Source organism: Salvelinus alpinus, chromosome 14 (assembly GCF_045679555.1).
Source record: "Salvelinus alpinus chromosome 14, SLU_Salpinus.1, whole genome shotgun sequence".
In the NCBI taxonomy this organism is placed as follows: Eukaryota; Metazoa; Chordata; class Actinopteri; order Salmoniformes; family Salmonidae; genus Salvelinus; species Salvelinus alpinus.
The window spans coordinates 24,165,065-24,192,090 of record NC_092099.1 but is presented as its reverse complement, the minus strand read 5'-3'; the positions used below and the strand labels follow the sequence as shown (position 1 = coordinate 24,192,090).

Sequence of the window (27,026 nt, the reverse complement as noted above, 5' to 3'; positions counted from 1 at the left end):
GGCAATTGTACGGACCAAGGCGATGTACGAGTTTACGTGAGTTTACTTTAGTAACAGTGAGAAGCCATTCGAAAACATCGCAAATCAGAGGTCAATGTCATAATAAGTAATCTGTTCAGTTATATAACATTGGTTTCATGCATGTTAACATTAGAAGCCTCCTCCCTAAGTTTGTTTTATTCACTGCTTTAGCACACTCTGCCAACCCGGATGTCCTAGCCGTGTCTGAATCCTGGCTTAGGAAGACCACCAAAAACTCTGAAATCTCCATCCCCAACTACAACATTTTCAGACAAGATAGAACGGCTAAAGGGGGCGGTGTTGCAATCTACTGCAGAGATAGCCTGCAGAGTTCTGTCCTACTATCCAGGTCTGTAAATCCACCTCTCTAAATACAAGTCTCTCACCGTTGCCGCCTGCTATAGACCACCCTCTGCCCCCAGCTGTGCTCTGGACACCATATGTGAACTGATTGCCCCCCATCTATCTTCAGAGCTCGTGCTGCTAGGTGACCTAAACTGGGACATGCTTAACACCCCAGCCATCCTACAATCTAAGCTTGATGCCCTCAATCTCACACAAATTATCAATGAACCTACCAGGTACCACCCCAAAGCCATAAACACGGGCACCCTCATAGATATCATCCTCACCAACTTGCCCTCTAAATACACCTCTGCTGTTTTCAACCAAGATCTCAGCGATCACTGCCTCATTGCCTGCATCCGTTATGGGTCCGCGGTCAAACGACCACCCCTCATCACTGTCAAACGCTCCCTGAAACACTTCAGCGAGCAGGCCTTTCTAATTGACCTTGCCCGGGTATCCTGGAAGGATATTGACCTCATCCCGTCAGTAGAGGATGCCTGGTTATTTTTTATAAATGCCTTCCTCACCATCTTAAATAAGCATGCCCCATTCAAGAAATTTAGAACCAGGAACAGATATAGCCCTTGGTTCTCTCCAGACCTGACTGCCCTTAACCAACACAAAAACATCCTGTGGCGTTCTGCATTAGCATCGATATGCAACTTTTCAGGGAAGTTAGAAACCAATATACACAGGCAGTTAGAAAAGCCAAGGCTAGCTTTTTGAAGCAGAAATTTGCATCCTGCAACACAAACTCAAAAAAGTTCTGGGACACTGTAAAGTCCATGGAGAATAAGAGCACCTCCTCCCAGCTGCCCACTGCACTGAGGATAGGAAACTCTGTCACCACCGATAAATCCACTATAATTGAGAATTTCAATAAGCATTTTTCTACAGCTGGCAATGCTTTCCACCCACCCCTCCCCCGGTCAACAGCACTGCACACCCCACAGCAACTCGCCCAAGCCTTCCCCATTTCTCCTTCAACCAAATCCAGTCAGCTGATGTTCTGAAAGAGCTGCAAAATCTGGACCCCTACAAATCAGCCAGGCTAGAAAATCTGGAGCCTTTCTTTCTAAAATTATCTGCAGAAATTGTTGCAACCCCTATTACTAGCTTGTTCAACCTCTCTTTCGTGTCGTCTGAGATTCCCAAAGATTGGAAAGCAGCTGCGGTCATCCCCCTCTTCAAAGGGGGGGACACTCTTGACCCAAACTGCTACAGACCTATATCTATCCTACCCTGCCTTTCTAAGGTCTTCGAAAGCCAAGTCAACAAACCGATTATTGACCATTCCAAATCCCACCGCACCTTCTCCGCTATGCAATCTGGTTTCAGAGCTGGTCATGGGTTCACCTCAGCCACGCTCAAGGTCCTAAACGATATCAAAACCGCCATCGATAAGAGACATTACTGTGCAGCCGTATTCATTGACCTGGCTAAGGCTTTCGACTCTGTCAATCACCACATCCTCATCGGCAGACTCAATAGCCTTGGTTTCTCAAACGATTGCCTCGCCTGGTTCACCAACTACTTCTCTGATAGAGTTCAGTGTGTCAAATCGGAGGGCCTGTTGTCCGGGCCTCTGGCAGTCTCTATGGGGGTGCCACAGGGTTCAATTCTTGGGCCGACTCTCTTCTCTGTATACATCAATGATGTCGCTCTTGCTGCTGGTGAGTCTCTGATCCACCTCTACGCAGACGACACCATTCTGTATACTTCTGACAACTACAAATACCTAGGTGTCTGGTTAGACTGTAAACTCTCCTTCCAGACTCACATCAAACATCTCCAATCCAAAGTTAAATCTATAATTGGCTTCCTATTTTGCAACAAAGCGTCCTTCACGCCTACTGCCAAACATACCCTTGTAAAACTGACCATCCTACCGATCCTCGACTTCGGCGATGTCATTTACAAAATAGCCTCCAATACCCTACTCAATAAATTGGATGCAGTCTATCACAGTGCCATCCATTTTGTCACCAAAGCCCCATATACTACCCACCACTGCGACCTGTACGCTCTCGTTGGCTGGCCCTCGCTTCATACTCGTCGCCAAACCCACTGGCTCCAGGTCATCTACAAGACCCTGCTAGGTAAAGTCCCCCCTTATCTCAGCTCGCTGGTCACCATAGCAGCACCCACCTGTAGCACGCGCTCCAGCAGGTATATCTCTCTGGTCACCCCCAAAGCCAATTCCTCCTTTGGCCGCCTCTCCTTCCAGTTCTCTGCTGCCAATGACTGGAACGAACTACAAAAATCTCTGAAACTGGAAACACTTATCTCCCTCACTAGCTTTAAGCACCAGAGCAGCTCACCGATTACTGCACCTGTACATAGCCCATCTATAATTTAGCCCAAACAACTACCTCTTCCCCTACTGTATTTATTTATTTTGCTCCTTTGCACCCCATTATTTCTTCTTTGCACATTCTTCCACTGCAAATCTACCATTCCAGTGTTTTACTTGCTATATTGTATTTACTTCGCCACCATAGCCTTTTTTTGCCTTTACCTCCCTTCTCTCACCTCATTTGCTCACATTGTATATATACTTATTTTTCTACTGTATTATTGACTGTATGTTTGTTTTACTCCATGTGTAACTCTGTGTTGTTGTATGTGTCGAACTGCTTTGCTTTATCTTGGCCAGGTCGCAATTGTAAATGAGAACTTGTTCTCAACTTGCCTACCTGGTTAAATAAAGGTGAAATAAAATATGGGCCCAGCTGGTATACATGCTCAATTGTCTTAATAAAGACACTGATCTAGGAACTGCTCATATTCCCTGAATATGTACCTTAACCTTTGGGGGTAGTTGCAGCACTGACTTTAGATCAGTGTTCACAGAAAACCTCATCCAGCACTGTCAGTGTCCTGAACCCTTACGTACCAAACCCAATTTTTTTTCTTGCGACTGTGTTGATTGAGGAGTCAACTGTGAATTGTCTATCGTTTATTACAACCACAACATTCAACACATCTATTTAGAGGAGAGAATGAGACTGTTCAGCTAAAGACTTAGTTAAAAAATAAGCATGTGGTGTTTGTGGTGAAAATAACTTATGGAACTTTCTTGGTTTTGTGTTGAGAATAACTTATGCTCAGCTCAATACATTACATTTTTATCTGAATGCCATGTTGATACCAGTTAAATATTTTCCTGATTACATCTGAATGTGAATGTTGTACCTATGGTCTGTATATTGAAGTTGATTGTGAAGGTGAGGTCTCACCTTTAAAAGTCATCCTATGAGCATAACCACGTACACCACAACAACCACAGACTTTTTTTTTTAACACACAGTCTGACAACCACATATAGCAGAATGGCAGCGCAACCAGCCTAGTGGTTAGAGCGTTGGACCAGTAACAGAAAGATTGCTGGATAGAATCCCCGAGCTGACAAGGTAAAAATCTGTCGTTCTGCCCCTGAGCAAGGCAGTTAACCCACTGTTCCCCGGGCACCAAAGACGTGGATGTTGAGTTAAGGCAGCCCCCCGCACCTCTCTGTTTCAGAGTTGGGTTAAATGTGGAAGACACATTTCAGTTGAACGCATTCAGTTGTACAACTGACTAGGTATCCCCCTTTCCCTTTCCCTGATTCATTAAGTGATAGATAGAACGCCCTTCTCAACTGAGCCTCCCAGTCCCAGCTCAGTCATTCATGACCCCCTCCAACCTGTAATCATAGAGAGAAAGATATGTGAGTTGTGTCCTCCCAACCTCACCTGCTAGTCACACACACACAAAGAAAAACATCCAACATGCAAAATAGGCCCTAAACCACATTTAGTGATGCTTAATAGTGTGGATGGATGTCAGTTGTGATAAAATGTTGCAGAAGAAGATTATGTGGGATATTTCTGTTGAGGGATGCATGTAGGGTAAATTTTGACTGCTATTGCCAATCTGAATATATATATATATTTAATTGAACCTTTATTTAACTAGGCAAGTCAGTTAAGAACAAATTATTATTACAATATCGGCCTACCCCGGACAACGCTGGGCCAATTGTGCGCCGCCCTATGGGACTCCCAATCACAGCCGGATGTGATACAACCTGGAATCGAACCAGGTACTGACGCCTCTTGCAGATGCAGTACCTTAGACCACAGCACCACTCGGGATCCCTGCGTTTAAACAGGCAGACAATTTCTGATATTTTTTCCCACTAATTGGTCTTTTCACCAATCACATCAGATCTTCTCACTTTCAAGGCATGAAGAAACTCCTTTCAATACGTCTGCTTTACTTGGATATTGGGAAGTTTGCAGCCCCACACAATTTCCCCTGACCCACGACCAATATTTCCCCACGACGGTAGGCCTACCTGAGGTATGTACTTTAATCGAACAGTCTGCTAATGAGCTTTGTGTACATAAAGAAGGGCTCCTTCAACTTCCAACTTTTAGATTGCTAACGTTAATCCAATAAACGACTGTGGTTCAGCTAAACTGAATGCTGACACCGAGACCGGTTTATTAATATGATAGCAATAATAGGTATTAAGGGGTCTAACATACATTTTAAATTAATTATATAAAAATACTTGTTGATCTTAGACTTGCTTGCTAGCTACTTCCGAAACAAACATACATTGCATTTCGGGATATGTAGTCTTCGTGACCAATCGGTAGCCAGATCAGTTGTCATCCTTCTCTTTCATAGATTTTTGATTGATACAGTGGCATCCATATCTAGGTTTGTGTATAACTCGAGTCCACTCGACAAGTGTTACTTGTCAAAGTTTCATTGTTATCCCGTGATATCTGTAGGATATTTACTCAAATGACCTCGACGTGCAACTCTGTACAAGGCAAGGGCTGTCAGTGCTTCCGCGCAAGCGCATAATGAGCGACTGGCTATCAAATTGGTAAAAAGCCGTGTGAAAATGGTAGGTAAGGAGAACATTAATAAACAGAACCTCAAACATAAACCGCTGCTGTGATGTTGAACCCCGGGATTATAACATGTTGCGCAAGGTAGAAATTGTTCCGTCGCGGCTCACGGACTGTCTCCTGTCTGTCTGTGTTGCCATTGTTGAGCTGTTTCACTTGACTTAACGTATTTACCAGGGAAAGGAAAGGAAGGTCAGTTGGTGGTATTTTGAGACCTAGAACCGCATTCGTCCAGCGCGCAGCTAGCTGGTTACGACTCCCTTTTTGGTAATCGGGAAATGCGAGCCAGTCAGACGCTCCAAGTTGAGAAGTTGGTCGTGGTTGACTGCGGTGGCCAAGCCGGACCAGTGAGCGCGCAGGACGGATAGTGTTTTCTCGCACACCCGTGAAATATCCTATGGACGCCCGATCTGTTGTTGCATGTTTTTGATGATTACGTTTCTGTCCGAGGTAGTTGTTTGTTTGCTCAACAACATCATAGTTGTCGCTTCACTCACACGCTCAACAGAGTAGTTATAACCGAACTGAAATCCACTCTGAAGGAAGCTAAGTAGTTATCAGTCTAGAGTTATCCAACACCCGGTGATCATCGTTTACAGTTGTTGACTGTCTATTAAAATAGATGCATGTCTCGAAGTTATGGAAATATGCCTAACTTTTAACAAGCAAGCAGGACTGCATTACATGTTTAGTTGTGCATGCACTCAGTTTGCAATGAACACACCTGGTCACTTCATTACACAATCTGCTTAGTGCTTACTCTGCAAAGTTTGTAATAACCCCTGTAGATCTGGCAGTAGCATGGTGTGTTTGGGACCATGGGACGCCCTGGAACAGTTGAGCAGTGAGGTCCCATTGATGGCATCCCCCTACTCGTGTTACATTACATTCCACCAGACGCCCCATATACTGGGGGCCTTCTGGGGTGCACATGCTCTGAGCTTACCCAACGTTCTCCACTCTCAGAATAGTTCTAGGTCTGCCTTGTTTGTTGACTGGACGCCCAAAGCTTGTTTGCTTGTCTGTCTACTGCTGTCTGTTTGTTGACTTGTATCTCATCATCATACGAAGTGAGTGACTGTCTGTGACCATCTACCCTTATGTCCGGTGGCCACATGACCTCGGCCTGAATGTCTGTGGATGTGTGTGTGCCACTGTGTATCCTGGTGTGCGTCTCAGTGTGTGTGTGCGTCTTGCTGTCGGTGCTGCACGGTCTCTCGGTATCTGACAGCCCGTGTCCTGTCTCCGTGCAGCATAAGCTGAAGTCTTCGCAGAGGGACAAGGTCCGGCAGTTCATGTCCTTCACGCAGGCTGGGGAGAAGACTGCTGCTTACTGCCTGACCCAGAATGACTGGAAACTAGAGGTGGCCACAGACAACTATTTCCAGAACCCAGACCTCTACTACAAGGAATCAATGAAAACCCCCGTGGAGAAGAAGAAGCTGGAACAGCTCTACAACCGCTACAAAGGCAAGTGGGGGAAGTTATAGAGGAATACAGCACGTGGAGATTGTGTGTCAAAGGTTATGTATCTGTTATGGGTTAGTAAGTGTGTAGTATGTATTTTTGGTGTTATGCATTGTATTGGTTATCCTGTTTCTCGAAAGAGGAAATTTGTGTTAGTTTCTCTCAAATCCCTAAGATGGCGTGTTTGTGTTTATTTATATATATATATGTAATTTCCATAGATCCCCAGGATGAGAATAAGATAGGCATCGATGGCATCCAGCAGTTCTGCGATGACCTCACCCTGGACCCGGCCAGTATCAGCGTCTTGGTGGTGGCGTGGAAGTTCCGGGCCGCCACCCAGTGCGAGTTCAGCAAGAAGGAGTTCCTGGATGGCATGTCCGAACTGGGGTGAGCGAGGGGTGAAGTCATCACTCTGCGACGCAGCTCCGTTTTGGTGGCATGACAGTGTGTTGTTGGTTATTGCCAGTACATGTTATTGTGATGTTTGTTGTTAGTGTGTTCACATGGTGGGGAGAAGTTCTATATTTAGACTGTGAACTTTGGCATTAATACTGTGTGTCTTATGTTTTGTGTGATGCCAAGTCAGCGTAGGTTAGCTCTGGGTCTTATTTAGTAGGTACAGAACAGGAACATGTTTTTAAATGGAAATTGAAAATAAGTGTTCTTATTGGACAAGGTTTGCTACTAAAGGTTATCCTGTTTTGTGCCTACCAACACTGCCCTGGGGAACCCAATGGATGGGTAACAGATCATAGCACAAGAACAGTTTAGGAACCACTGGATTAGAAGAGGTGTGTGTTTATGTAATTTGTTTGTGTTTTAGTTGAGATCTATTTACTTGTCCACTGTATTTATCTTCTCTCAAGGTGCGACAGCCCAGAGAAGTTGAAGGCTCTTCTTCCCAGATTAGAACAGGAGCTGAAAGACAGTGGCAAGTTCAAGGACTTCTACCAGTTCACATTCAACTTCGCCAAGAACCCTGGACAGAAGGGTTTAGGTAAGCACAGATGAAAGTTAGTTACATTAGTGTTCACAAGAGTTACTGTAGTTACATTAGTGTTTCTTAACTCCAGTCCTGAGGACACCTGAGGGTGTGCAGGCTTTTGTTTCAACCCAGTGTGAACACATCTGATTAAACTATAGTGAGATAACAAGGTGTAACTCTGGCTGTGTTTCAGATCTAGAGATGGCTGTGGCCTACTGGAACCTGGTACTGACAGGCCGCTTTAAGTTCCTGGACCTCTGGAACAGGTTCTTATTGGTGAGTAATGTTATGCATCCAAATCTAACATAACATTTTGAGCTGGACTCCTTGCTTGCTATGTACATCCGGTGTCTTGTTTTCTGCTTGTTTGCTTTTCCCACATTTGTTTTCTCGTGTTTTATATAGGAACACCACAAACGGTCGATTCCCAAAGACACATGGAACCTACTCTTGGATTTTGGCAACATAATCGCAGACGACATGTCAAATTACGACGAGGAGGGTGAGTTTAAAACCTGTGGTTACCTGGAGTGTATTCAGTAGGGTACAGAGTAGTCATGGTTCATTGCTGTTTGCAAAAGTGCAATACACTGAATGTTGCTTTCAACTGAATATAGACAATGACAGACTGCAGTAGTCATCAAGCCTGGTCCTGGAAAGCTACTGAGTGGGCAGGCTTTTGTTCCAGCTCAGCACCAACACACCTGATTCAGCTAATCAAGTTTGTGATGAGCTGTAAATTAGTTGAATCAGGTGATTCAGTACTAGGCCGAAACAAAAGCCTGTAGACCCTGTAGCTCTCCTGGACAAGGTTTGGTGACCAGTGACCACTGCTCTAGATGAGACACTGATTTAAGGTCAGTTTTGTTTCCCCCCCAATGCCTACAGTTAAGATGTAGAGAGAGTCAGCTGTTTTGAGGTCTGGGCTAAGGGCAACTTCCATCCAAGCGATGGATTAAGAGAGTCAATAAAGTGACCGCTAATCATACGTCTCCTTCCTGTCAGGGGCGTGGCCAGTTCTCATAGACGATTTTGTGGAATTCGCCCGGCCGATCGTAACAGGATCCAAACGCAAAACCCACTACTAACAACCCAGCTATTGAAAAAGGGGCAGAACTTTGGTTCCTCTTCATTGACTTTGTAGGATAAAAAAAAAAAAAAAACTTTTTAAGAGGAAACAGAGAAACACTTGAATCCGTGATACTGCACAACTATCAGGTAACCAACCTATGAGGGAAGAGTGAGAGGAAAACACAGGAAGCAAGGCTTTATTTCTATCCTTGTTTGATGGGAGTCGCCACGTGCACATTGCCAGCTGGCAGTACATGTCCCAGCCTGAGGGCCAGCCGGGAAGAGGCCTTGGGGATATCAGTGTTCCAGGCAACGCTCCCTTTGGAATCTCAGTATTCCGGAGAAAAGGAGAGATGCCTCCCCTGGCACAGTCTCGCTCTCTCTCGCAGCTCTGAGAATTCGGATTTACAAGTGTCAAAAAATGTGTGTGTTTGGGGTTGATCCTTGTTAGTTAGCTTTGTGTGGCACGCAGGGCTCTGAGGGTACTGTTCAGAACAGGCCTTGTTTCTAACACAAACACTTTGGGACAGACCAAGCGGCTTGCAACGTTTGCTCACAACACCAGCGTCAACAAAACTGTTAGTTATATACTGTATATATTATACTGTCTTTCAAAACAGTATGTACAGAGAATAATATAAATAAGTTACATTTATGAATATAAGAGATTCATCTTTTTGTGTAAAAAAAAAAAGATCTGGTATATGATGCCTCAATAACATTTGATAGAATTTTAGGTCTGGTGTGTACCAAGTCATCATTTTATTTGAATATTTGGGTTCGAAAAATGGCAACATTCTGTGTTTTAGAATCTTCTTTTGGTTCACTATGTTATATTTGTTTTAAACAAATACATTTCAGCCATTTTAAGTAAATGGACCATGCCTCTAAATGTTTGTCCCATTCGACATGTGTATATTAGGGAAAGGCTGTTCATTCTGGCCCGCAAAGACTGAAATACTGTTCTCTTCCTAGTTGTTTTGGCGGTTTGGATAAAACAAATGTAATGCAGTGTCTGCAGGCCAATTAATGACACTTATTTGTCAATTAAGTGTAGGCACAAAACACGAGCATGACTGTGGACCGCAATGACTGTGAATTGTGCGCTTCTGCATTACGTCATTTCAACACCCCAAAAACAGAACCACCAAGCAGTCACTGGGGGGCACTGTTTGTCATGCATGTGTGTGCAAGAGGGAGCGCGTTGGACAGTGCTTACTTGTGTTGAAAAGGACCCTGCTGCCCATCCATTTTGGTATTAATGCATTTGTGACACGCATTACTTACACTTTGTTATTCACTAATCACACAGGTATTGTTAGTTTGGAAAGGAATATTGAATAAAGCATGTTTTTATCAGAAATTAAGAGGCTGTTCTGCTGTAATGTGATTCAGTCTCATGTTTTGAGTGTCTCTTGCTATTTGCAAAATTTCTGAATGTTTCACCTACTGAACACATTCCTTCTGAACACATCCACCCCAGCAGACTCAAGTTACACACCACACACACTGCATCATGAGTATTTAAGACCCAGTCCAATTAGCTGTTGCCCTCTAGTACTGTCTTCCTCCTCCACAAGCACCTGAGCTTCATTTACACATCACACAAGGGCCTTATGCAGGTTGAAAATGTCACAGAACACTCCAATATAACCTACTTTATTGTATAGATTAGAACATACATTCTCTGTGTTGTAGTACAAGACTAGAATTTGGACTAATGGCAGGTTACTATACTGATGGAGGGAATGAACAGGTAGCTATACTGTATTGTTGGCGTCATTACTTGTGTAATGTTTAACCAACATATTACATTTGCTATAGATGTTATCACCATCCCAATGTTGCTCTTAGGCACATATCTATGATCTGCTTCGCCTACCTTTTACAAAGCCTAAGCTTAACCATTAGGGGAAACCAAAACTCTTATATACACCCAGAATGCAATGTTTATTTTGTTGATCAACTGTTGAACATTAGTCTAGGCTACTGGAGAGTGGAAAGTAGGTTTGTCTTTTGTGAGTAAATAAATACACAACACTGACATAAAGGCACAAAAGTGGCATCGGTTGCTGTCACGGCTTGATAGAACCAAGAAGACCATTGAGGATGGAAAGCGAAACAAGCACTATTTAGACATGAATTTGCGGGCTGCAGTTGCACACTATTGGACTATAAGTCTGGTGGGCTGGATGTAGAATTTACGGAATGGATATACCTGAGGTGGGGGAAGTTTACAAAACAAGTCCCACCTCCTGATTAATCATTGGAGAGGAATCGTATTCATATATGGGCTGAAGAGCGATAGTAGATTAATGGACTTTTCCATGTTTTTTGTTTCAATATTTTATGGCAAGATATTTAATTTCACATTAGCCTGCAAGTTGTTTAGTTAAATGGATTGCTCCTAATTAACTTTTGAGCATCCGTGTCGTTACAGTCCGTCGTGTTTTGCTCCCGCTGACTGGCAGCTGGCAATGTATGGTAGTAGTCTATGACTTTCTGATGTAAGTGTAGCTATTGGAGTTGGTGGATCAGAAAATTAAGTTCGAGAGTGCGTGTCACGTTTTCACATTTTACCGACAATTCGGAGGAGTAGGCTACACGCTATGGAGAGTGAAACGAACGGTAACATCTCGATTACTTCCCAGCTTCACCTGAACAACAGCACCAATGCGAATGACAGGTAGGGCTTTAACTGTTTTGACATTTCCTTGTGTGATTTTTGTTGTTGCAATGATGAGTATCATACATTTATTTGTCTCCGACTTATCCGTGATGACAGCTTGTAATAATCAAACAATTTTAGGCAATGAAAAGTTATACAGCATCTGTCATGATGTTGTGTATCAGGTGACAACGTCATGGCATGACAATAATTAACCAGGTGGGCTTTTAGTGTAGGCCCTATCAGCTGGCTTTTACTTTACTGTCTACAGTATGTCACAAAGTTTGCATTTACCAGCTGAATTGCCATGAAGTACACAGTTGTGAAACCTCTACCTTTTTGTTTTATTGCATGTTATGTCTGTTTGGGATGTTTGAACTTGTCTCTATTTTCCTTCTTTTGGCTTGGTTTTTGATATGCAGTTTCAACCTCTAGGGTTGTAATTTCACACGGGTTGATTGAACAGCATGTCATCTGATCCCAGCTATCTGTCACAGTAATCCCAACCACCTAGCCCAGGTTATTGTAGCTAAAGCTTGGCCAATATCAAGTCATCTGACTATCAGTATGCTATAACAGTTCCAGGCTTTCAACCCACACTGACATCCCTCTGTGATCAATGCAGTCTACTGGGTCTAGAATGTGGGTCATATAGATCCATTGTTTTTATCTGTGTGTATATTCTCAGACTGACCCTGCTTTATCTCTCTAGGGTGGACTCGTATGGGTTTGAGATGCCTGAGGGTTATGAGTCCTATGAGAAGATGATGGCTGAGTATGTAGCCGTGCTCACCAGAAGGTCCATCAAGTGGTCTAAACTCCTACAGGGGAAAGTCCACGTGGAGAAGAACCTGAAGGGTGTGATGCACGCATGCACACACACACACACACACACACATATATACACAGACAGGGGAAGAAACACACAACACATACATATATTGAGTAAGAATTTTCATTCTATATTTGCATTCTGAGTTTTGACTGTAGTCATGGTTTCGGTTCTCTTAGTGAAGCGGTACGTGCGTAAGGGTGTGCCCAACGAGCACCGAGCCCAGATCTGGATGGCAGCCAGCGGGGCCCAGGAGCAGCTGGAAAAGAACCCAGGGTACTACCACACTCTGCTGGGCACCGAGCAGCAGCACGATGCCAAGCTGGAGGAGACCGTCAGGATAGGTACTGTAAGCAATATCAAATGTTTTATGGGCGATTCCACAGCAGCAGGGGCGGAAATTATTTTTGGAATCTCAGATTGTTCTGGCAATTGTTAAATAGGAACTTCATTGGTAGAAAGCATGAGCAGCAGTGTGCTGTGTTTTCCTTTCTGTTTTCTATGAAGGATGTTGACCATGCTTTTTACATTTGTATCACAAATTTCATGATGAAATTTGGCCATTTTAGGCCCTTTTTAGACCTATACACTCCTCCTATAAGACCCTATGTTCTGTGAACCGTAAATGATACAGGCATTTATACTCCTTATCGTGTGCTGTCAAATATGGAGCATGTCTTGATTATGAAATACACATTTTCACATTCATTCACATTTATTCAACATACATTTATTCAACATGGTACTTTTAATGATATTCCCTATTTTAAACATTGCAATTGACATTATAGGTCATTAACAAAGGTCACAGCCCTCCTTTAGGATTGCAATTTCAGTCACCAGCAGATGGAGTTCCCTTTGAATCCATTTTCCCATTCACTGTGTCGGTGGCACTCATAAAATGTATTATACCTTCAGAATTAGCAGAGAGCCCACTCTGGAATTGTGATGTACTTGTAGAGTATATTGTTCCAAACAATCTGTCTTAAAATGAACAAAATCAAAAAGGGTAGTTTTGAGATATTATTTTAATGTTGAATAAATTTGTGTAAATTTGTATTTCAGAATCAAGACCCTCTCCATATTTCAGAGCACACTATAAGGAGTATAATGACACCAAGATGTCTATATCAAATACGGTTCACAGATCATAGGGTCTTACAGGAGACATGTATAGGTTAAAAAGGGCCGTAAAATGGCCACTTTCATCATGATAAAAATTAAATGATTTGTGATAAATGTAAAAAGCATTTCAAACATCCTTCTTCCCAATGGAGTTTCTATGTGAAAATTTCCAGAACAATCTGAGATTCCAAAAATATTTTCCGCTCCTGCTGGCGTGGAATCGCTCTATAGCATCTTGCAACAGAAAACAGAATTGATGTCTAATGAACAAGACCCTGATTGTTCCTTTACTATGATTGGCTGATGGCGGAGTGCCCTGTCTCGGCAGACATGCACAGAACGTTCCCTGACAACGTGCAGTTCCGGAACAGCTCAGAGCCCTGTCTGCAGAAGGCCCTGTACAACGTGCTGCTGGCGTATGGACACCACAACCAGGCTGTGGGATACTGCCAGGTACTGGGCCTTATAGATACTATAAATCATCTGTTGGATGGATCTCACCGGTCTCCTGTGTCAGTCTTGCTTTCCCTTGTTTACCTAATGTGTGTACAATACGTCCACTGTTGCCTCTTCTATGTGTACCTGTTCTGTACCCTGTGGCTGTAATAACTGCCTATACCTCACCTGTCCTCTAAAGTGTGTGCGTTGTGGGTACATACCATGTGTGCACAAGTTTCTGTGTGTGTGAAGGGAGTTATTGTTTCTTTCTCCATTCTAGGGTATGAACTTCATTGCAGGCTACCTCATCATCATCACTAAGGATGAAGAGAAGTCCTTCTGGCTCATGGACTCTTTGTTGGGAAGAATACTCTCTGGTTAGTCCCACACGCTCCTGTTGTGTCTGTCTGGTTGTGTGAGAGGATACGCGTGGTGAGGTTTGCATAGTCATAGTAGTAGACCTACTTGTTTGTAGAAGGTTTTCCCTTCTGTGTATTTTGGGAGCTGCTTCTGTGGAATAGCGCCATGGTCACGTGGCTTGTGGTAAGACTGTGTTGTTGGTGTGTTGAGATGAGCAAACACAGGATGTATCTCAGGTTTCAGGATATATACCATCTATGTACACACACACAACCTCTTGTCAAACACTGAACTGAATTAACCTGACCTGTTCTTGTTGTAGACTACTACAGCCCGGGCATGCTGGGGTTGAAGACGGACCAGGAGGTGTTGGGCGAGCTGGTGAGGGTCAAAGCCCCAGCTGTGTGGCAGGCCATGGCCCAACACAACGTCATGTGGACCCTGGTGGTCTCCAGGTGGTTCATCTGCCTCTACATCGATGTCCTGCCTGTAGAGGTGAAGGGGATTGGGGTAGTGTGTGTGTGTGTGATGTGTTGGTAAAGTCTGGGTCTATCATCACCCTCTGTATGATAATTATTCTCTTTTGTCTTTTTCTTCTCTTAGACAGTTTTGCGGATCTGGGACTGCCTGTTCTACGAGGGCTCTAAGATCCTGTTCCGCGTGGCCCTGGCTCTGATCCTCCACCACCAGGCTGAGATCCTGCAGGCCCGCTCCATGGTCGAGGTGTGTGAGCGCTTCAAACTGATCACCCAGGGAGCCTTCACATACGACTGCCACACCTTCATGCAGGTAAGCTACTCCAGAAGAGAAGTAACCTTAGGCAAAGATTTAGGGTCTGTTCACCATATTCAAATCCTAACCTTAATGTCAAATGCAGCCGGGTGACAATTAAGTACCCTACTGTGATTGTTTTCAATTAACATGGTCAAAAAGCTTCTTAGCAAAGACCAATTTCTCAAACAATAATTTTGCTAGGACTATCTGGGAGAGGAAAACTGAAAGCCAGCTGTTATTGGCAGAGAGGTTTGGAACTCTCTTTCTTATCGGTCTAATTTACCACCTGGTGATGTCACCAGGCATGCCAAAACGCCATCCCACCAAAACAGGCTAAACTTTCAGGCAGTCTGTTCAAACAGCTCTTGCACGAAAAGGGCATTTATAAGTTTCACAATTCCTCAGTATTATTCCAACCTCAATGTGGAAATATATAAATAAAACACAGGAAAATCACATTTTTGACTGCACTGGGCCTTTAATAAAAGGCACATCTCAATAGGTGGTCCAGGTATGACATTGCATAAGTGTGGGGGGGTGAGCCTTTCCTCTTTTGACCTGTATTGCTCGTCTATTGTTCCCACAAGCAAGGGGGAGGCCGATGAGAGTAAACACATCAGACCAACTCCTTGAATAGCTAACTCTTGAAGTTGGTCTAAAACAGGGGTTCTCAAACATTTTCACTCAGGCCCCCTTCCAGAATTGGGGAACATCATTTTTCAACAGGAAAAGGTCAAAAATAGCTGAAGTGTGTCTTTAACCATGATTAAGGAAATGCAAAAGAGACTTTAGATCAGCATCTATTGACAACTTCACTGGTGAACTCTGGCCTTTCCTTCTTTTCTTGATATTGACAGGAAATCTTCAGGGAACCAGGAAGTCTCTCCATGGCAACCATCACTAAGCTAAGGGAGACATGCCGAGAACACATAGTGGCTGAGATGTCCAGACTCCACCCTTGACCACTAATAACCAAGGCAATCACCCTGTGGTTATCCTGGGCTTGTTCCAGGTCATCTTCATTGCAGTTGCGCTACAGATGATAAGATTTCACATCTGGAGAAACAACCGTTATCTCAGGAACCACATAAATATGATGACATGGCAATCACTCTTCTGAGATGCTGAATTGAGCTGCGTGATTGTAGTACCCCCATCTAGCCAAATATGATTTGTATTGTAAAAAGCATTAAACTGTATTCTTGTACTTTTTGCACTTTTCCTGTGGTAGGATCATGGGATTGATAAGTTGTGGTTTGACAGAGTGGAGAAGCGTTGTAAATAATGGTGTCAACTCTAAAATGAAGTCACGGGATATAGTCCAATTTTCCACCCTTCTCCCCAAAGGGTACCATATTCCAGTCCCACCCAGGAATCGCCTGGGGAGGAAAATGTGATAACTCTAGCCCATACTTACACCATCCCAATGCTTTAAAATCCATGAGGGAGAGTGAGCAAGTGCACTCGGCCAGAATCATAACTTGAAGTGTGCATATAAGTTCATGCAATCTTGCATTGACTCAATGTATGATTTACGCCATGTGTGTGTGATCATACCTCAAGTTGGAATTTGACTAGCTTAATTGGACCAACGTTTTGACTCTCTTCAACAAAGGGCTGCTCTCTCACTGTAACCTTTAATTGGAAGTTGATTACTACATTTAAGCTAAATGTATCGCTTAGCGATTTGTGTTCCCAAATACAAGCAATCTCAAATAGAACCAAGGGTTCTGTCAAACACCACAAGACAAACTGTACATAGAGCTCATTCCTCAGCTCTTATTTTATTTGCTCCGCTTTTAGAAAACAGTTAAAACATTCTCTTTTAAACCTTAAGGGCTGGATCCAATCTGTATCGCGGAACATCCACGTTAAAATTAAGGTAATTGCTGATTGAGTTGACATATGTAGCGCTTACGTAAACGCGGGAACCTCTCGCTCTGATACTGATTGAATCCAGCCCTAATCACTACATATGGATATTAACACTTCTAGATGAGGGGTGGAATGAAAATTCACATACTTTTTACTTCCCCGTTTCACTACAAACAATGCATCTATTATCATTCAATAGGCCAGGCAAATCAACAACGAAGAGAATGTCCCTAACAAAGGTCACACAGTGTAGATAGAAAGGGTATGTCCCCAATGACAACTAAGATGTGCACTACATGGGGAATAGAGTGTCATTTGAGACAACTGAGAGAAACTAACATTGGCATAGATCCCATCCTTCTTGTAAGTGGGGAGGCAGACTCCATTTGGCACAGGCATTTAAGATTATTATTCCTCTCTAAAATGGTGTTGTACTATGGACAGTAACTCCAACTCCCTTAAATTGTTCTAACTATAATAGCCTGAATCCTAACTTGAGAAAACAACCTATAACTATTCACTTAAATGTCCAGTTACATTTTAAGCTAGTATTTGGCCTTTGTGAGCACCATGTAATTTTACTTAACTCCCCTTAATATAATCACTGGAAGTAGCAACAAAAATCTGTCTTAATAATGTAACTATAATTGGTAGTACCAGTATTCATAAAACCATGTTTAAGTCACTGCTACGGGGGAAAGCATTGGCACATAAATCAATTTCCTCCACTGTGCCAACAGCATTTTCCACCATATCTTTATGGTAGTCAAGTTTCATAACAGCCATGGTACAGTGCGCTGTAATACCAATGTCTAAGTGGAGCACACGCCCACCACGTCCCTTCATTCTAGTGTAGCGTGTGACGCTCATTCTGTCAATTCAGTTTCAGTTCATTGTTACATTCCCTCTTCGAATCATTGAAAAAAATCTGAGGCCTGGTCCAGAAACAACCTCTAGCCCCTAGGCACGCAAATGAACTAATCAGGCGCAAGGTGGAGATTCCAAGTTATTTAGGGGTTATATGGTTGTTTGTGGACAGGGCTAATGTTACACTCCCTCACTCTGATCACCATAAATTACTGAGTCCCTCCCTCTGCAGACAACTGCTTTACCATCAAATTACCTTCATCCTTGTTCCTCAAACCATTCCGAGGGGAACCCAAAGTAAACAAAATGTGCCCCCAGGGGACCCCCAAGAGATGGATTGACAAACACTACCATTCCCAATCTGCAGCTGGAGGTGACCCCCGGTCCCGAGCTAAACCTCTAACCACAGATCTAAGGTCAGATTATTCAGCCCCTAACAAACAGGATACAAAAATATCTGACACTGGACCAGCGGTTAGAAGCAATTTCCATCAACTCCATATTATATTCAAAGTTACAACTTTATTATGTTCAATGATGTTGCAAACATTATGCAACAAGTTAACTTCCATTGGTTGAGAGAGGGGATTGGTTGGAGCAGCCAGCTACAGTCATAATATTCCCTTCACACAAGAGTAACAATGATCTATTATGATGTGACCGACAATGGCCACCATCAAAAACAGAAAAAGCCATTGAAAACAGCAGCAGCAATGCTTGTAAACAAACAATCCCTCAGAATTCCCATGTCAGTCACCAGTAAAACGTAAGCATGATAAAAATACCTTAGGCTACGCAGAGTGTGGATTATTATTCAGCATATGGTTATGAGCACACCACCACACCATCCCCTCCTGCAGTGTTGAGTGACTGTTTCGTTATGTCATTACAATCTCTCAGCAGACACCCCCCCCCCCCCCCTCCTTTTTTTTTATACAAAGGAGCAGTTCAGTCCTGAAAGTGCAAATCAACCCCATGGAGACCCAACGTGGGGTAAGCAAGTACAAAGGGGAGGAGGTGGCAGCAAGGATTCTACGGTAAGACCAACCGAATGGGGATGGTGAAGTTCAGTTGAGGGTCGGAGTGAGGTTCAGTCAATCGGGGGGGGGGGGGGGGGGGTCAATTGACAGGAAGTAATCTCAGATAGTCTGGTACCCGGCGTGGCTCCTCTTCCTGCCGATAAGGTAGGCCACAAGGACGATGAGGACCAGGCTGGCCAGCGCAGTGCCCACGATGATGGGGATCAACATGTCATCCTCATCCAGCTGACACTCCTCCGCTGGAGAGATTGAGAGAGGAGAGACACACCAATGGAGAGAGAAAGAAAAGAGCAGGAGAGAGACAGGCGGAAAAAATGAAAAGACAAAAAGCAAGAGTTGAATGAGTGACTTTATTACTCCAATATCAGAACTGTGGATAACCACTTTCCTGAAATAAGTCCCATAGTAACACCCAGTATAGTACCTGCTCCAAACTGGTCCCCGGTTAGGCCGAAGGGCTGCACCTGCAGCTGGAAGGTGTTGAGAGAGAAGTTCACAGCCACAGCCAGAGTCTGCTCCTCACGACACATGTAACTACGCCCCAGGGTACCACGCAGGTAGTCCAGACTACTGTTACTGGCTGAGAAGGGCTCTGGAGAAACAACAGCGAGGTTATAGGTGGGGTGAGAAAGGGAAGAGAAAACAGGCAGAATGGAAAAGAAGAAGAAAAGGGAGGGATGTGAAAAAGAAGAAAGGATGGAAGGGGGGGATAAGGACAAGAAGTTAAAGTAGGACCAGGTGGGGGATGGATTGTGGGAAAGGGAGGATTATAGAAGGGTTCAACACTGGCTGGAAAAACTGCATACATAACAGATGGAGGTTATAAGAGGAGATGTATTATTCACTAGATTAAATGCTGCAGAGATGATCCATTGATTGGTGAACTATGGATCCAGACTCACCACTCATGTCCGGCCAGGCTGCAGACAGAGTCACTCCACTCAGGTGGTACTTACTGGACGTGGCATTCTGCAGACACAAGAGAACCAATGATGAGACACGGTATGTACATCAAACACATACACAGGATTACAGAGCCAAGCCCACTCCATTTAAACCAGGATGGAACAAACTAAGTCACGAGTGCCTGTTCTCTGCTTGTTCATTAAGCTCCATCTTGTGTCAGTCAGGTGTTAGTGCAGAAAGGTTTGTACTACTGATACAGAAGGCATGTACTGATATGAGAGAGATTATAAACAAATCATCTCCCAGATAATATGTTTGCCTGTGTTGATATTTGCGTGTTGTTTCAGTATGTGTGTATTCCTATGTTAGTTTAAGTGTGTGTAGGTTAATCAGGTCATGTAGAGATCAGTGGTCTGCCATCCATCACCTCCATTCCTCCTACACATGACATTCCTGCTGGTAACACCAGGCACTAGTGCATATCCATTCTGTGGGTTTACTCTGCCTCGCTCTGTGTGTGTTCACGTGTTAGTGAGTGTGTCTGTCTGTGTCTGGATTTGGTGAGAGGTGAACGGTACAGCCAAAGACAAGAAAAACAAAGTAAAGAGAGCTCTGACCAGGGAGAAAAGGAAGGTGAGGTTGGTTTTCTCCTCAGCCATCAGCAGCAGGGTGGCACTGTCTGAGTCACATGACCCTGAGCTCTTAGTCACGTTGGGCTGGAGGTTCAACACGTCTTGCACAGTCTGCACACACAGGACAAGACATGGGTTAGTGTGAGGGTGTGAGAGAGTGCCTGGGCTGCAAGTATGTGCAAGACGTGCAAGTTTGTGTCCATACATTATTGAGAGAGGCAGAGCTGAAGCGGATGTTGAGCTGCAGTCCCATGCGGGCCATCAGACAGACGGTCCCATTGACGTTGGTTACAGTGTAGTTGCCCCTCTCAGGCCGGGCTGGGGGCGCAGGAGGCGGAGCCGTGGTTTGAGGGGCAGCAGCAGTGGGCGGGACATCAGTGGCAGCAAAGCTCTGATGCAACGTGACCGCTGTAATGTAACAATAAGTCAATAAAGTAAAACAGCCAATGCCAATCTACAATCACAGAGTACATGCATGGATAGAAAAAAAAGATACAGCTCGGTTCGATCCTTAGCTAGCTGGTGGTTAGGTCTCACAGGGTGCATCTCAATAGTCTTGAGTGGTCTCCTCTCCCTTATCTGTATAGATGTGAAAGAACTAGACAAGCAACCTCTGCAGGCATTCAACGCCATAATGTTGCTTTCACCTATCATGCGTTATCAGATATGCGCAGACGAAGGCGAGGAGATGAAGTGAGACACTTGAGATGCACCCATTGAGTAGGTCAGTAACCTTGGGGTAATGTTGTGGCTAATTCCTTTAATGGGTTGGCTTAAAACTGGGTGGTAACAAAACTCTGGTTCCATTTATTTTGCAGTCACAAATTCCAAGCACTTTAGTGGGTCACACCTAGGGTTGCAAAGGGTTGGAAACTTTACAGTAAATTACCATTGAAGTTAAGCCTGGGAATTTAGCTTAAATTCATTTTTTAAAAGTTGGCTTATAACAGGGATTCTAGTTCTTGTGGCATATTTTGGTAAAACTATCCCCAATTCAATGCAATTGCAACCAAATGTATTTATATAGCCCTTCGTACATCAGCTGATATCTCAAAGTGCTGTACAGAAACCCAGCCTAAAACCCCAAACAGCAAGCAATGCAGGTGTAGAAGCACGGTGGCTAGGAAAAACTCCCTAGAAAGGCCAAAACCTAGGAAGAAACCTAGAGAGGAACCAGGCTATCTCCAGTCCTCTTCTGGCTGGAGATAACAGAACATGGCCAAGATGTTCAACCCTCTGCATGCATTCTTCCATCACATGTACAGCTGATTCAAGATCTTGCACATGTAACGGATGTGAAATGGCTAGCTAGTTAGCGGGTACGCGCTAGTAGCGTTTCAATCAGTTACGTCACTTGCTCTGAGACTTAAGTAGGGTTTCCCCTTGCTCTGCAAGGGCCGTGGCCTTTGTGGAGCGATGGGTAACGATGCTTCGTGGGCGACCGTTGTTGATGTGTGCAGAGGGTCCCTGGTTCGCGCCCGTTTCGGGGCGAGGGGACGGTTTAAAGTTATACTGTTACATTGATGCTGTTGACCCGGATCACTGGTTGCTGCGGAAAAGGAGGAGGTTGAAAGGGGGGTGAGTGTAATGGATGTGAAATGGCTAGCTAGTTAGCGGGTACGCGCTAGTAGCGTTTCAATCAGTTACGTCACTTGCTCTGAGACTTAAGTAGGGTTTCCCCTTGCTCTGCAAGGGCCGCGGCTTTTGTGGAGCGATGGGTAACGACGCTTCGTGGGTGACTGTTGTCGATGTGTGCAGAGGGTCCCTGGTTCGCGCCCGTGTCGGGGCGAGGGGACGTACTAAAGTTATACTGTTACACACACTAATGAGATGCTATTGAGCCCACACTACTACACTGAGCCAAGGACTACATGCTTTCTGGTAAGTTTTGATTACAATACTGGGTGGGGTGAATATATTTTATGACACATGATTTTGTTAAATAGTAGCCTACAGCAAAGTGTGTTTAAATCATTTCTAACTTATTAACCATTTCTGCTAGCTAGTTTTAGCTACCATGTGGGTTTTCGCTTGCTTGAGCCTGCTGAGGAGTGTTAATTCACCTGTTTCCATACAGGTTTCATTTTAAATTGTATCTTACAAAGGAGTTGTTTAATCTAACTGCTTAACCATTTATCTATACATGGAATTGTATGTTTTTTTAAAACGAATCTTTACAGGAAAATGACACGGGCACTATCTGATGTGTGGAGACATTTCACTGCAGCTAATGTAGAAGGTAAAGCTGAGTATATTTGCAAATACTGTGCCAAATCATATGTGAAGAATGCAACAAAGATGCAGAATCATCTGGCCAACACCCTCATGGAGTCTGTTTCTGACCGTTTGAGCAGACACATGCACATTTGTGGCCTGCTGGAGGTCATTTTGCAGGGCTCTGGCAGTGCTCCTCCTTGCACAAAGGCAGAGGTAGCGGTCCTGCTGCTGGGTTGTTGCCCTCCTACGGCCTCCTCCACGTCTCCTGATGTATTGGCCTGTCTCCTGGTAGCGCCTCCATGCTCTGGACACTACGCTGACAGACACAGCAAACCTTCTTGCCACAGCTCACATTGATGTGCCATCCTGGATGAGCTGCACTACCTGAGCCACTTGTGTGGGTTGTAGACTCCGTCTCATGCTACCACTAGAGTGAAAGCACCGCCAGCATTCAAAAGTGACCAAAACATCAGCCAGGAAGCATAGGAACTGAGAAGTGGTCTGTGGTCACCACCTGCAGAACCACTCCTTTATTGGAGGTGTCTTGCTAATTGCCTATAATTTCCACCTGTTGTCTATTCCATTTGCACAACAGCATGTGAAATTTATTGTCAATCAGTGTTGCTTCCTAAGTGGACAGTTTGATTTCACAGAAATGTGATTGACTTGGAGTTACATTGTGTTGTTTAAGTGTTCCCTTTATTTTTTTGAGCAGTGTACTAGTGAACACTGTCACCACTATCTCGCTTTTGAACCAAGGTGTAGGAATAGAGGAGGAAACCTTAGGCTAAAATTTAAAAAATATTCAGCAACTTGAGGACAATTAAGTTTACAGAGCTGGGCAATATTGACAAAAATCCATATCACGATAAATTGACAATCACAATAACACACCAGTTCCTTTTTTTTATATTACCCTTAAAACTACTACTACTTTGAATGTTGTGGCTATCAATTGTCTTGTTGGCAATAGCCCATATTAGCAGACTCATTTAATTTCAAACTCCACATTCCTCTAGTAAAAGTCTATTTGTGAAAAACATCACCCTGATTAACTATTTACTTATGGCTTTGCCTACACCTAAATATTTGATTTATTTATTATATGAGCAAAAGATATCCCACTTTATTTGGAACGCCAAGCCAGAAAATTAAACAGGCATATTTATGTAATGAATATGAATTCGGAGGGCAGAAAATATTAAATATTAAAGCATTAGACCTCTCACTAAAGACTTGTCAAAGAAAAGCTATACTTAAATCTGAACTGGTTCTCCAGCAAATTAGTAAGAATGGCTCACCCAGTGTTCAAGAATGGCCTTTTACCCCTTCATTGTTGATTACATCTCACTTTCGGTTACTTGAAAATTAAATCCCCCAAAATATTGCTATATTTAAAACAAGCTGATTGCAATTTTAGTATAATCCACCAGAAAATAAAACAAATATTACAATAAATATTATTAAACCCATACTAATTGATAATAAAACAAAATATATATAATTAAAGATATCTTTCAATTCTGTAATAAATAGAACTGGTGGAGTTGTCACATGCGGTTAACAGAAATATATGGAAATGTCTGCTCTATCCAAAATTGCAGCATTACCGCAAAAATGGAGGCGGCAAGTGGAAGAAGGTAAGGAACTTGTCTGTCGGCCCTGCATTAAAGAACAAAACTGATTAAAGAATATTGTGATTAAAGTATACCCGTTTAATTTAAGCCCGAAAAATTGACAGCTGCACCATACCATGCATTAGATCACTTGTTTTGGTACTGCCCTTATGTAGCTTGTTTATGGATGCACATTCATGAATTGCAACATTTACCTGGAGTTATCTCTGCAATTATTTCTGCTGTGTGACTTAAAGCCATAGTCAATCAATCAATGAAATACTTGTAACAAAAATGTTAATCTTTAATTTAAAATATGTAGAAATTATGAGCATAGAAAGGTTCAGAACTTTTGTGAAACATCAGTTGGAAAAATGTATACGGCCACTAGAAATCAGAGCTGGATGGTTTTCAGAGATAGATGGGAGGGGTTGAGGGCAACTAAAAAAACAGAAAATAGTGTAAAATATACTGTCAGTAAAATGTATACAGTATGTATAAGCTGGAAGTAGAAGCCTAAGTATCGTTGGCCATTAGTTTACTCCAATTAGGGGAGGGGTGGTAGGGATAGGGAGAATTATAAATTAGTAAAATATATTTAATAAATTTTTTATATAATTTAGCCTACACACCTACACAAAAAAATATATGGGGGAATGGAAATGGACAATTACATTGATAGAAGCCACAAGCTGCAATATTAAAGCTGACCTACTCCCGAAGAAAAATAACTACTTTATAGTTATTATTAAATCAGTAAAATGTCCTCGATAAATCATTGGTTCGTCTGTATCGATCATTTTCGGGTTATCATCCCAGCGCTAGTTGACAATACATTAACGATCAAAAACCCAGTTCCACAGTATCACTGATCAGTTTTCCTTTATCTGTCTCACTTATTACCTCTGTCTATTTGTCTACCAATTTCCACAATATATTGACATGATCTTAGTTGGCTGTACCCATTTAGATTACATTTAGGCCAGTTTGTCCTACAAAGAGAAGATTACAAAGGACAGGATGCATGTACACATGTTACTGCGATCTAATAGCATGGCTTTCTACAGCACATGACTACCAGTTTATAGCCCAAAGCACTAAATCGGTTACTTGCCAAGAAACAAGCATAGAATGTAATAAACAAAACAAACGAGTGCAGTGACATCAATAATGATACAGGCCATAATGTATCCAGTTTTTTAAAATCACTAGTCACAGCACTTTTGGAATCACGCGAGGGGCCCATTGCCACAAAAGCGCACATGCACCGCTTGACTTTGTCATGCACGACAGCCACTAAGCAAGACAAACAACTCAGTCTGGACCCGCATCGACCTGTAACATAAGGCAATGCAAGTCAAAGGGCAAACGAAGAACCAGCTTTACACGTTTACATAAACCAGCAAACGAGGTCAAAATAGGTTAGAGGACCGAATTCTAGTGTATTCTCGTTAGATTCATTGTATTTATTGTGCCAATCTAGCATCTATACTCACCTAAAAACGCCAGGAACGCCAGGAACAAGGGTTGTTTGCGGCTATGTTGTTTCATATTTTTATTCGGTTGTTTGCCAATGCGAATCACAACAACATGCACACGACCCAGAGACAGGAATGCAGGACGGTCTGTGAGCTAGCTTTGCTAGAAATAACGCAAACCCACTGTTCGTGCTCTCTCTTTGCTGCCGCGAGCAAGAATCCTCTGGAAACAAATCTAAGGAAATATTTCCTTTCCCTTTGATTACTTTGCTCTTTTTGCTTTAGTTAGTGCCGATTAAATTGATGATCGTTGTGTTTGGACCGTCACATACCACGGATGACTTATGCTCTGCACCAAGAAGAAATGACAACGGTCATGTAACGGAGAGTTTAAGAACCGCCCAGAATAAACACGTGACATGAGTAGTGATTCGTGTTGACGTTCAACAGCTGTGGAGTTACAGATGTGACGTTGGTTACAATGTTGCCATGGAGATTTAATGCTGGAAGTGATGTGTTCTGTATTTGGTATTTTGGTCGCGGTAGTTGCCTCGTTGTAATAACAATGATACAGTTTTCTCCATACAGATTTTTTTTCTGAAAAGAAAAGAAGGAAAAAAATAAGAGCTTATTCGTTTTGAAACCAGCTGCATCCAAAAATGTGTCCCAATAGGCCTACACCATCACTCTCTTCTCATTAAATGTTCCTATTGAAGAGCATTTTTGCTCATCATTCAGACCAGTTGTGATCCACCTTTCATAGTCAGATGATGCCGGGCGAGCATTTCACACAGGGTTGTCAAAATGCTTTGTCATCCACTTGCTATTTACCCCCGTCTTCACCTCAATTAGGTCTATTGACACTCAAGCTGCAACCTCCGCTCTGGTTTCCTTCAAGTCTATAATGTCTTAAACAGGGATGAGGAAAGAATGAAATTCGTAAGGCACACACAGGTCAAGATGGCGCTGTCTAGTGGTCTATGGTGCATTTCACAGGGTCACCAATAAAACAACCTTTCAAATTATGCCCACCTGACCCAGATTGCGATTTATAATGGACTGTTGTTGGATTGCTTAAACAACAACAGTAATTGTGTAAAGCCATGTCTTAATTACTGAAAAAGATAAACGGTTGAGTTGGATATCATTTGAAAGCCTATAAACAGGGTTGTCAAACTATTCTATGATTTCTTGGGGGGGAAAGTTTTTAAATATAAAATTGTCATTTTTTAACCTTTAACGTCAATTATCTAAAAACGCATAGATTCCGATTTGTATCATTTTCACAAATGTTGTAGCTTAGACACTATTTTACATCATCTGAGGTGTCTGTGTTATGCCAGTCATCGGTTGAGACACAGCATACTCTCGAATACAGGCTGGGTGTCATTTCAAT

The 27,026-nt window shown here is 43.0% G+C and overlaps 3 protein-coding genes across 12 annotated transcripts; 2 read left to right on the top strand and 1 right to left on the bottom strand.

Moving 5' to 3' along the window:
• The first annotated feature begins 4,551 nt into the window (after nucleotides 1–4,551).
• On the top strand, nucleotides 4,552–10,169 carry LOC139539187 (DCN1-like protein 2). 10 transcript variants are annotated; one of them, XM_071342089.1, is made up of 7 exons: nucleotides 4,552–4,713; nucleotides 6,530–6,746; nucleotides 6,965–7,133; nucleotides 7,613–7,743; nucleotides 7,925–8,007; nucleotides 8,137–8,233; nucleotides 8,737–10,169. In XM_071342089.1, exons 2-7 carry the CDS (start codon nucleotides 6,572–6,574, stop codon nucleotides 8,817–8,819), a joined length of 738 nt encoding a protein of 245 aa, XP_071198190.1. In that variant the 5' UTR covers nucleotides 4,552–4,713; nucleotides 6,530–6,571; the 3' UTR covers nucleotides 8,820–10,169. The 10 variants fall into 10 exon arrangements, with proteins under 10 accessions (XP_071198190.1, XP_071198188.1, XP_071198189.1 ...); XM_071342087.1 differs by lacking the exon at nucleotides 4,552–4,713 and adding an exon at nucleotides 5,135–5,272; XM_071342088.1 differs by lacking the exon at nucleotides 4,552–4,713 and adding an exon at nucleotides 5,135–5,272 and having other exon boundaries at nucleotides 8,749–8,909.
• Nucleotides 10,170–11,005: 836 nt separating this feature from the next.
• Nucleotides 11,006–16,206, top strand: LOC139539186 (growth hormone-regulated TBC protein 1-A-like). Its single transcript, XM_071342081.1, has 8 exons — nucleotides 11,006–11,488; nucleotides 12,183–12,328; nucleotides 12,482–12,646; nucleotides 13,756–13,880; nucleotides 14,146–14,242; nucleotides 14,548–14,720; nucleotides 14,829–15,014; nucleotides 15,857–16,206. Exons 1-8 carry the CDS (start codon nucleotides 11,412–11,414, stop codon nucleotides 15,959–15,961), a joined length of 1,074 nt encoding a protein of 357 aa, XP_071198182.1. The 5' UTR covers nucleotides 11,006–11,411; the 3' UTR covers nucleotides 15,962–16,206.
• A 2,037-nt stretch (nucleotides 16,207–18,243) lies between these two features.
• Nucleotides 18,244–25,996, bottom strand: LOC139539189 (lysosome-associated membrane glycoprotein 1-like). The gene is made up of 6 exons (XM_071342092.1): nucleotides 25,649–25,996; nucleotides 20,525–20,727; nucleotides 20,305–20,430; nucleotides 19,684–19,750; nucleotides 19,206–19,373; nucleotides 18,244–19,020 (listed from the first exon to the last, which is right to left on the bottom strand). The coding sequence occupies exons 1-6, from the start codon at nucleotides 25,701–25,703 to the stop codon at nucleotides 18,881–18,883; spliced, it is 759 nt and encodes a 252-aa protein (XP_071198193.1). The 5' UTR covers nucleotides 25,704–25,996; the 3' UTR covers nucleotides 18,244–18,880.
• Nucleotides 25,997–27,026: the final 1,030 nt, after the last annotated feature.